The following is an 11,288-nucleotide window of genomic DNA, read 5'->3' as shown; positions in this document are numbered from 1 at the left end:
ACGCAGTGTACCATCTATACTAATTCATCGGCTGCTGTCCGAGAGCTCCGCAAGAACTCTTACCTCCAACGAACTTGTGCTAGCAATTCAGGACATAGTGGACATTTGCCGCTGCCGTATTCGCGTGTCGTGGAGCCAAGGCAACAGCCACCGCGGTATACCAAAGAAATGTGGTTTCGGAACAGACACATCAGTAGTAACTCTTATGACTTCTGTCATCATCATCGCCTGTACATAATCATCATCACCATTTGGGTTAACCTTGTAGAGCGCCGATCAGACGAGAGAGAGACGGCACCAGACATCTGGCCGCAACAGGAACCTGAATTTATTCTGTGCGCGTGGCTCTGACTGCCCACGCCAGCACTCGTGTTAGATGATGATGATGACGGAGCGTAGGTGACGTTGATGATGGGAGCTGCTGTGGTGATGATGATGATGCCGCCACAACCTCAATTAAGCGGTTGTCCCAAGAAGAAGAAGAAGAAGAAGAAGAAGAAGAAGAAGAAGAAGAAGAAGGAGGAGGAGGAGGAGGAGGAGGAGGAGGAGGAGGAGGAAGTGTGAAGTGTTTAAAAAAAGCAAGCTCATAGAAATTACCAATGTCCCTTCTACGATTCTTTTTAGGACGTAAGGGATGTCGCTTTCGGCGGGTACGCCCCTTGAAGCAGACGCTAATTGTGCGGTGAGTAACGGCCAGTTTTCTACCGGAGAAACAAAAATTTATAATGTAATTTCCAAGCAGTTCCACTCGGAGATAGAGATAAAAAATTTGGCTAAGGCCTCCTCATTCCAGGATGCCACTGTATTTCCTTATTGGTGGGTTTTCAAGGGGCCTCGCCAGGCTGGCGAGGTGCCTATGGTCTTCTGGACGAAGCCTACCATCAATAGCTGCTGCTCTATCGTGGCCGGTTCGGTCAACCACTTCCTGCGGATATTGCTTCTGTCTGCTTTGGGGTATATCATAGCCATAACATGTCCCATTGGTTGATCGGTTCGTGGCATACCTCCCACATTGGTGGGGAAGTGTTTATGCAGCCTTTGAACATGTGTACTTTGTCGGATGTGGCAAGTAACCTGTCTAAGCTCTGGCCAATCCATCCTTCCAATCGGCCAGCTGGTGCGTGGCGTCTTTGTCTAGTGCATCATCATCACCATGACGTTCGTTATCATCACTGCCCGACAACGGAGCGGGAGCTCGTGCCTGTGTGCCACGCGAACGCTGCGCAGTTCCGAAAGAGTGCCCTCGTAAATCTGCAGCTGGTGAAAGGATGTCCCGTTTCGCAGCCCCATCGGTGCGAAGATTCAGCGTGCGCTCAGCAGGCGACCGCGTCACCCGTGATCAACTCATCGTCTGGATCAACGCACGCCTGGAGTCAATTTCTGTGAGCTTCAAGGTACTCGGCTCGGGAGAAGGCTACTGCCGGCTGCTGTGCCCGCTGCGCACTGCGAGCTTGCCACTCGGCAAGGTGAGGCGTGGCGCGAAGCGCGAGCTACACGTACATGGGCAAAACTTCAAGCACCTGCAGCAAGGCCACGGTGTAAGAATAATATATCTTACACCGTGAGCAAGGCCTAGATAAGGCGTGCCTGCACCGGGAATTTCGCATCGAAGTCCCGATCGCTGGCCACTTCCGAGACCACTACGAGCTGCTCAAGTGGTTCAAGCGGCTCTTCGACGAGACAGACGCCGACAATGAGCAGGGCCAAGCCGAACGGGGGGACTCCCGCCGCATGACGCTAGGGCCCACACCACCTGCGTCCGGGCCGGCAGCACCATCTCCACTGGCTGCAGCGCGACGCCCGAGTGCCGATCCCCAGGACGAAGTGGAGAGGATTAATAAGCTCGCAAAGGAGAGCGATAAGTACCTCTCGGCTTTGCGTTCCATCGAAAATCTGTGCCGTGGCCGCGAGACGAAAAGCGCCGAAGGGGTGAGCGTCGTCGACAAGATCATTGAACTGCTGAAGCCCCTCCAGTTGCATCGACCGCCTGCACTTGACTGTCAGTACGAAAACTGAGCAAGAGACTGAAAGAGTTTTTGTTAAGTTATTAATAAAAAAATGCCACGTCTTGGCATGACGCTGATGACAGTCTACTGATCTTTCGAAATGCGTGTTTTAACAGCAGAGCTGTTTAGGCCGACGCCAATCCGTCCGGCGGAGACAGAAAACCCTAGGCGACGGGCACGACTTTCACGCTGTGCCTTTAGCAAAAATACAGTGTACTAGAAGAGAAAGGTGTGCCCTTCGGAGTCGATTAGGGTGGGTCCCTTTTGCGATGAAAATTTCTGCTGAGGAACTCCTGTTGTAAGCAGCGCCCCTGGCGGCCTCTGCTTACCAGTTGGTTTCAAAAGTTTTGTTTGTTAAATTAACCCTTATTGCCCTTAATAGACTTATTTCTTTATTTCTAAATATAAAGTTTTATAGCATTTTTCAAATAACTGCTTAGTTTGATTTAAAAACCTATAGGTGGCGCTGGCTGCAACAGCCGGCCGTTCTCTGGGGAACCCCTGCGCTCCATACAATTTTTTCATCGCAAGAAGGACCCCCGCTCTCCATTGGTTTTTCCCCCGCCCGTTCCTTCTAGTACACTGTAGCAAAAACAATAAAAATACGCAGTGTCTAGAGTGGCGTCCGAAGGCACTCTAGCTGATCGCTGCAGGAATGGCTAGAGCGCCGTCCGACGACATTCGAACATTTAAGACTAGGCAAGCTCTCGGCCATAGCGTCTGTCGTTGTAGTGTAGAGGATCCGTCTTAGCTTCTTAATCCCAAGCACAGAGGTTCGATACCGGCTCTTCCCTTGTTTTTTTTTTTTTCATCTTTAAATTGAACTATAATTTTTATGGCTTAGGTTAGTTTTGGTGTTTCAAATGATTTCTTTGTGTGCGTTAGGTCATGTTATGTTACGTCTAGTTTAGGTTGTCTTGCTTTACGTTATCTAGAGCGATGTAGTGCCAGGCGTGGCAATTTTGTTATAAAACGCCGGTGGACGTCGATATAGTGGATTGCTTATAATACAGTAGGACGGCACTCTAGACACGGCCATAAAAGTACCGAGCGCACGTGAGCGAGTGCCTCGCAGCGACTGCCAGGCGTCGTCTTGCGCGTGGGCTCGCCGCTCACGCCACATGAGGAGCTCCCGCCGTCGTCATCGTCGTCGTGTAGCGACCGGCACGCCGCGGGTCCGCCGCGCCGAAGATGATGACGATGAATCTGTCAGGCTATCCCTTCATAATCCACGTGTGGAGACGGCCACGCACCGGACCAGCTGAAGAAGAAGTGGAGGTCTACCGAGGCGGGGACGCGGTACAAGAGGATTTGTCCTACGTGGCTGTGCCGTCGGAAGACGACGACGAAAGGGATGACGACGATTGCTACTGAATAAAACACTGAACATAGTTCAAAGGTCCTTAATTTACAGTGTCGTCCAAAACGGCTTTGCACTCTGGCTGCTCCCTTTCTTCTAGAATCCGCTGTCAACGTCGGGAAAAGCTAGGTCGACCCCCAGCTCAGCTGGTTTCCCAGCCTTGCACAGGCTGCGCGAATTTTTTTCCAGACGTCCAGCTTTGGCATTCTCACGGCGACTGGGCTGTATAAGAAATGGTTGTATAACAAAAAAAAGAGATTGTCTCATGGTTAACGGTAGTTTGGCCGAACGCATTTCTGAGAAGTAGTGAAGGAATTTTACCGAATCGCGTTCCCGGCCATCGCGAATTGCCCTGATAGCCATAACTTGTCGCTCGTGGACATGCGCGCACCTATGGCGCTGTTGAGTGACCTGCCGTACTGCACCACGGTTCACGACATCTTGGCACTGTTCCCGGACATCCCCGAGCTCACGACCGACTACGTGGAACTCCGGCTGGACTCTTTCGGCTTCCCAACCAGAGAAGCGCTCGTGACCTTCCCGAGTGACACGGTGGTTGAGCCTATCATCGATGTGCTTCATCGCCACAGCATTAGCGTCGAGCTCTTGATTCTCTCAAAAGTTCGTGGCCCGCAGCACCGACTGAGCGAGCAGTTCCCGTTCGTGAGGACTCTCGCTTCCCGTTTTATGAAAAGGCAAGTGTATCTCGGTGTCGGCAGCAACCCTTGCACGACTCGAGCGATGCTCAAACTGTCCCACCTGTTGTCCAGACAGCGTGGTCCTGCCCTTTTTGCTTGCTTTGTGTTATGTGCGCCCTTCTCCGTATATTTCGTCTGATCTTGCATATTACTGTGTGTTTTGTTAATTCATTTATGGTGCCTATCTTCCCTCGGTGTTTCGGTATCGCTTGCATTATCTGCCGTTAAGCCGTTTATTCTACCACACTATGTGTGTGTCGATATGCCAGTCCAAAATTTCACTGGCCCCCCTTTTTTGCCATTTCTAGTAACACACCCAAATCTCTTTCTCTAGTATATAATTTAGCTTTATTCCCCTTCTTCAGCGGTATGTTTGTGCTTTGGTGGAACGTTTTCAAATGGGCAATAGAAAGAAAATAAAACCCACCCAGCCGTAGTTATGCGGCCAGAAATTTATGCCCGGGTCATTTTCATCGCAGCGGCGATTAATTGGTAAGGTTTTTCGTATGGTGTATCAATGGATCCAAGCAAATATTTGTCTTTGTGCCCGTAGGGACTGCACAGAAACTCTTATTTTTTAATTGCATAATTGGGTCGGCCAATGAACGCTGAAGCGTCGCATTCATTAGCTGCATTTACGCGAAGCTGATATGGCTCGTGTCCGCGTATATTTCGCGTCCGCGAAAAAAAATTTCCCGAGCCTGCATGCGCTACGCAAATGAACTGGCCTCGAAACAGTGGATGGATTTCTGCCACACTAAAATCAACAGATCACTGGACACGAAGCAAGCGTGGCAAATCCTGCGTAGTTTGCTGGGACAGGCCAGGCCTAGGCACGCAACGAAGAAGATCCAGATGGCCATGGGGCTTTCAGACGAAGACTTCCCTAAGGCGTTCCACCGAACGATACACCCTGACAGCTACAAGCCAGAAACTCTAACCGATTACATTACCGGTCCTGGGGAATCATTGGATGAAGGTATCAACGCACCGTTCTCCAGGCAAGAATTGGACAACTGCTTAAGTAAGATAGAAAAAAATACGGCACCGAGAAAGGACCGAATAACATACAAACTCATCAAAAATTTGCCAGAAAACGCTATAAATGAACTACTTCGGTACATAAACGAAGCGTGGATATCCGGCGTTCTTCCCAAAGAATGGAAAGAGCCAATAATGACACCCATACCGAAACCGGGGAAACCACCCAATCGCCTTGAGCATCTCCGCCCTCGTCAGGTCATCTGACGAGGCCTGCGTCATGGATCTTCTAGCCTGTACTCAGTTCTCCTCAGTGCCGGTGAGACTGTTTATTCCTCCTCACCTTGCATGCTCGAAAGGTATCGTGAGGGGAGTTATCAAGGACTTCAGTCCACCGGAGGTGCTGAATAGTTTCGCAGCGGCGGTTGCCATTTCGGTCTTCCGGTGCAGCAGAACGGTCAACGACAGAAAGATGCAACGGAATCCGTTATCGTGACTTTTGCGGGAATCACCTGCCCCTCGGAGATTAAGGCACGGCCTTTGATGTTCCGGGTGGAACCCCTTCAGCCGCGGCCATTCCAATGTCACAAATGCTGGAGATACGGCCATAGTATCAAAGGCTGCAAATCGAACTCCCGGTGTGTGTCGTGTGGAGGAGCTCATGCTGCCTCCGAGTGCCAAGCAGCTGAATCCCGATGTTGCCTTTGCCAGGGATCGCACCCGGCTGATTACTCCAACTGTCCGACTCGTGCTCAGGAAACAAGTGTGTTGGAAATCATAGAGAAGAGAAGGTGCTCACGCGGTGAAGCTGTAGCGGCGGTCAAAGAAAGGGCGCGTGGTTATGCTACTGGAGCCTCCCGCCAGGACTCTGTCAGCGAGCAGTCCATTTCCAACATGATCAATGCTTCGGTAGTGAACTCCATGACTACCATTGTACAGCCACTTATAGGGTCTCTGTCCGAGTGCATGAGTCAAATGCAAGCCATGACTCAGAAAATGGCAGAGTTTTTGCAAATGTTCTCAGCGATTTCCTCCGGCTTTCAGCTTCAACCTGCAGGAATTGGCTCCATTGTAGGTGCCGCAAGTGGGAAACCACCTTCACTGAATAATGATGACTTAGCAGAAGCAGCAGCTCCCTCAGCATCGGCTCATCTGGCCCCATTGCCACCTTCGGCATCGCTGCCGGGAGGCCCTCGGGACTCCCCGCCTACTCCTCTTGCAAACATGCCATCCCCTTCTGATGAAAATGCGGCAGTTACTGATCTAGGACAGTTTCCTGTGCCCCCAGAAATGTCGTCCGCTTGTGTTGAGGACTCGGATGAGATGGAGGTAGGCCAGTCCTCCCCACTGGCACAAAAGCGCGGGCTCTCCCCCACTGATGGGGAGGTCAGCAGAGCTTCCAAAACAAAGAATAACAAAAATCCAAAAAATTCCGTGGAGTCTACCAATCAGCCGCTCGACATACTACAACAGGCCATATCATCGGCGCAGCTTGGCTAACAATGACAAGTATACGAGTACTCCAATGGAATTGCCGCTCTGTTTTCTCTGCTTCTCCTGATCTCAATTGGCTTGTGGCTCAATACCACCCTGACGTTATCCTACTTCAAGAAACTTAGCTTTTTTTAGAAATCATTTTTTATTCCAAATTTCCGCTCGTTTCGTGTGGACAGGCATGGTAGAGGTGGAGGGTTATTGATTTTAGTATCGCTAAAATTCTGCCATAGTGCACACATGTCCTTTGTTTTTCTCTCATCTGAGTGTGAAATTCTTGCAGTTGACTTTTAATTGCCAGGAAATGTTTCATTCTCCCTTGTAAATGCATACTTTCCATATGGGGTGACATAGACTGGCTCACTGGATGCAGCTTTAGCGGCTTGTAAAAATCATGTCATATTAGCAGGGGATTTCATTTCGCATCATGTGGACTGGGGATATCGTACTGATGCTTGCGGGAGGCGTTTATGGGAATGGATTAGCGACCACTCTCTGTCCTGTCAGAACTCGAGAGCGGCTACACGCCTGCGCGGCCAAAGTAAGTCGGTATTGGACTTGACTTTTGCGAAGCCGGGTCTTGTTGCTGCGTGGTCTACGGCAGACTGTGCGACATCTAGTGACCCCATCCCCGTGGTTTTTGATATCCGCGCAAGGAAACACGCTAACCGTAGGGAGCACTCCTTTGTGAATATGAATCGGTATGAAAATTTAATGCGTTCAGCCATAGCTTCAATACGAGAGTATCATCATCATCGGCTAGAAGTGCGGGCGTGTTCACATCTGCTCCGCAATTAATGCCCAATTTCGCAGTGTTCATTGATTTATTCTCGATGTGCTCATTACCAATGGATGCGTGAAGGTGCGGCGCAGCGACCGACACCAAACCTTCACCAAAAGGTGCGGTTTTCACCCATTTATTGGACCTTGTCTCTTCACCGCCAACGTGACGCGAATAAGCCTAACGCTCTATCTAGCGTTTGCTAGACATAACCGCCGGCATTTTGCCGTGCGCCATGGAAGACGCCTGTACCGACGCGACGGTGGTACAGCCGCCACTGCCATCGATGTGTGTGCAAATGGAAGGAGAAGATATCACCCCGGAAGAATTTCATCAAACGCCCGGCTGGTTGCACGTCGGCAGCAGCGGGAAAGTGACGACGCCCGATCCCCAAGACGCTCCAGGTGAGCCACAGGCCTCTGTTGACCCCGAAATTGATTCGCATGCCACCAAGAATTCACACGGCCGGAACGTGAGGAAGGAAGTCATACGCGCTTCTCGCATGCCCGCATTACCCGCAGAAGAAATCAAGATTGTCATTCGACCCCGCGGGGGCCTTGATATTGCCAAGAAAGGAGCAGCGAGTGTTGCGGCAGCCATTATGGCGGCCGCAAAAATCGAAAAGACGGAGAGGGTAGACGACATGGCGTGCCCTAATTTTCCACAGAACATCATGGTCATCAGTACTCCAAGCATGGCCCGCGCAGAGAAATACGCGCGAATCCAAGAAATCGCCATACAGGGAATCACGTATGCTGTCAATGCGTACGGAACCGCCGCACACGGTATAGTGAAAGGCGTGATCAAAGGCGTCCCCTCGGAGGATAATGACCGCGACATTCACGAACAGATTGTTACTAAATACAATCCCACGGCGGTGGGAGCAAAGCGCATCGGTACCTCCAAGACAGTCATCGTCGCTTTTGCCAGCGAAAAAGTACCCCGATATGTGCGCTACGGCTACACATTATATCAATGCAGTCTCTATCGCAAGCAAATTGAAGTTTGCAAAAGTTGCGGCACGGTGGGCCACCGCAGTGACGTCTGCCCCACGCCCAAGGCAAAGGTGTGCCTGGCATGCGGCATACCCAACCCCCAAGAGAGCCATCCGTGCACACCCAAGTGTAAATTGTGCGGGGCGGGCCACCAAACTGGTGACAAAACATGCAAAGCCCGCTACAAGATTCCCTACGTCGTACGAAAACGCCGATGAGAACGTCGACAGGCAGAAGCAGAGCAACGCACGTGCGATCTCTCGCCCGGGGATTTTCCGCAGCTGACGGCCACAGCTGGTGGCCCGATGACGTCACGCCGCGAGAGCACCTCACGTCACACATCGCGTCATGCCTCGCGCAGCGCATCGCGTCACGGCTCACGTCACAGCCGCACGCCATCGCGCAGCCAATCGCGACGCTCCCATCGGCGAGCCTCGCGTAGCGCCATACGCGGGCACGCAGGGAATGATCAAACCCCCCACGACAAGGTGAGCTGGGCGGACACGGCAGCTGGAAGAGATCGAGCCAAGATGACGCCTCGCCACCGTATACCCGGTAGCAATGGAAACAACCAATGCTGTGCCCAACTACAAGCGTCCAACGATCTGCTTGCCAAGAAGCTCAGCGACATGGAGAGGCAACTGAGAAACCTTCAGTCGCAGCTCCACCAACAACAGCAGCAGCAATTCATCAAGCCTTCATCGACTACGCCGGCTCACGCGGCAGCACCCATGCTACAACCTACGACGCCACCTGTACAACAGACGCCGCAGCAGATCAACCGACCTACGACACCGGCATCGTCCCAGGACGCCCCCGACCTCCACCCCGAGATGGATGTCGCCCAATCCGACGACGACGACGACGACAAGACACCTGCTGCACCCAAGAAAAGAGCGCGTAAATCGACCAAGGTGAGCTGCGACGTGCAGATCGAACGCCTTGAAGAAAGACTCACCGCTAAAATCGACAATCTCGCGGGAACCATCCACACGCTCACCACGACGACCGAACAGCGGTTTGCTCGCCTGGAAGAGATGATTGCGGCGCTGGCGGTGTCCCAACACCAATTAAGCGAACGCGTAGATCTCCTTGAACAGACGCTGAAACCCATAATCTGCAGCCCGGTATTCGCAGCTCAATTCGCCAACCACCCCTATCTTCAAGAGCAAGCGCAGCAACCCGCTCAGACCCCACAATGCCAAAACGCACCCTCCCTACAATAAGACCGGGAGCGGCGCTCACGACATGGCAGTGGAACTGCCAGAGCTACAAACACAAGAAAGCCACGCTTCAACAACACATACAACATGCAGCGAAACGGCCAGACATCATCATGCTACAAGAGACAGTGGCGCTAGATCCGACTCTACCGGGATACAAGACCTACGCCGACACGACGGGCCGGCGGGGCGTATGTACCTTCGTGCGGAAAGGCCTGACTGCCGTAGAACATCAGCTCCACAAAGGCAGAAAGGGCAAGTGTGAACACACCTGCCTTGAGATAATTCCCGGAAAACGCTGTACGCATGGACTCTACGTAGTCAACGTCTACAGCAACCCCAAAGACCATGGCCAAAAATTCAAAGCTTTGCTCAGAGCAGCCAGCAGCCAAGCGCGCCAACACGCCCTGGTCGTGGGGGGTGACTTCAATGCCCCCCATCAGGCATGGGGCTATAACGGAGCCACTGCCAAAGGCAAAGACCTCATGCAAGATGCTATGGAGCTCGGTTACACGCTAATTACGGACCCCAAACAGCCTACGCGGTCGGGCCTCTCCTCCACGCAGAGGGACACTACCCCCGACCTTACCTTTGTCAAGAACGAAGCTGACATCACGTGGCGCAATACAGGCGACGACCTCGGGAGCGACCACTACATCCTCGAGATCGAGATACTCGGCGGGGGAGGTCACACACTTGAACACAAGTGGACGGACTGGGATCTCTTCCGACAACACCGACGAGAAGGTAGTGGAACGCCAGACATCAACGACCTCGAAGAATGGACCGCAACCATCAAGGCAGACGTTCGCGAAGCCACGAAGACGATCGAGACAGACGACGACATCCCGTGCATCGACAGTAAGCTCGCCCACTTACTTGAGGCCAAGAAGTCGATCAAAGCCAGGTGGAAAAAGCAACGCTGGAACCGCAAGCTCAGAAAGAGGGTGACCGCATTGAACAAGGCCATTGCGCAGCACTGCGCCCTGTTATGCCGGCAACAATGGCACGAAATCTGCAACCGCATTGACGGCCAGCTCCACCAAAGTAAGGCATGGTCGCTCATCCGTCGCTTACTCGACGACACCAAGACCAAGTCGTATCAACAAGATCGTATGGCCAGGCTCATGCATAAGGCGGAAACCGAGCTAGGCAGGGACGAACTCATCAAGCGCATCGGCGCTAAATATCTCCCTGACCACAACACCGAGACGCACCCGGCATACTCGGGAGCACCGAACGACCACCTCGATCGGGACATCACGAAGGAGGAAGTCGAACTCGCCGTCCGAGAGTTAAACACCCGATCAGCCGCGGGTCCCGACGGAATCTCCAACAAGGCCCTCCGAAACCTCGACGACGCGTCGCTAGAAGCCCTTACCCGATACTACAACAAGTGCTGGCGCAGTGGCAGGCTGCCCCATCAATGGAAAAAGGCCAAGACGGTGCTCATTCCCAAGCCGGGCAAACCTCCCCACATAGAGAATCTACGCCCCATAGCGCTAACTTCATGCGTGGGGAAGGTTCTCGAGCATGTCCTGGCGAACCGATGGCAGGAATACCTGGAGCAAGCAGAACTCTATCCCAACACCATGATCGGCTTCCGGAGAGGCCTCAGCACACAAGACGCCATGCTGCAGCTCAAGCACGAAATCCTGGAGCACGAGACCAAAGACAGCCGCGTCATTCTCGGTCTCGACCTTCAAAGCGCCTTCGATCGCGTCAAGCACTCGGCCATCCTAGCTCAGGT

At 52.6% G+C, this 11,288-nt stretch overlaps 1 protein-coding gene across 1 annotated transcript; it reads left to right on the top strand.

Moving 5' to 3' along the window:
• The first annotated feature begins 1,268 nt into the window (after positions 1 to 1,268).
• Positions 1,269 to 2,016, top strand: LOC144155537 (microtubule-associated protein RP/EB family member 1-like). Its single transcript, XM_077687050.1, has 2 exons — positions 1,269 to 1,466; positions 1,567 to 2,016. Exons 1-2 carry the CDS (start codon positions 1,269 to 1,271, stop codon positions 2,014 to 2,016), a joined length of 648 nt encoding a protein of 215 aa, XP_077543176.1.
• The last annotated feature ends 9,272 nt before the right edge of the window (positions 2,017 to 11,288 follow it).

This window comes from Haemaphysalis longicornis, unplaced genomic scaffold, assembly GCF_048455015.1.
Source record: "Haemaphysalis longicornis isolate Haplotype H1 unplaced genomic scaffold, Haemaphysalis longicornis Haplotype H1 scaffold_1, whole genome shotgun sequence".
NCBI classification, from domain to species: domain Eukaryota; kingdom Metazoa; phylum Arthropoda; class Arachnida; order Ixodida; family Ixodidae; genus Haemaphysalis; species Haemaphysalis longicornis.
Note: the sequence above shows the minus strand (reverse complement) of the source record. Positions and strands in the feature narration are given on the sequence as shown.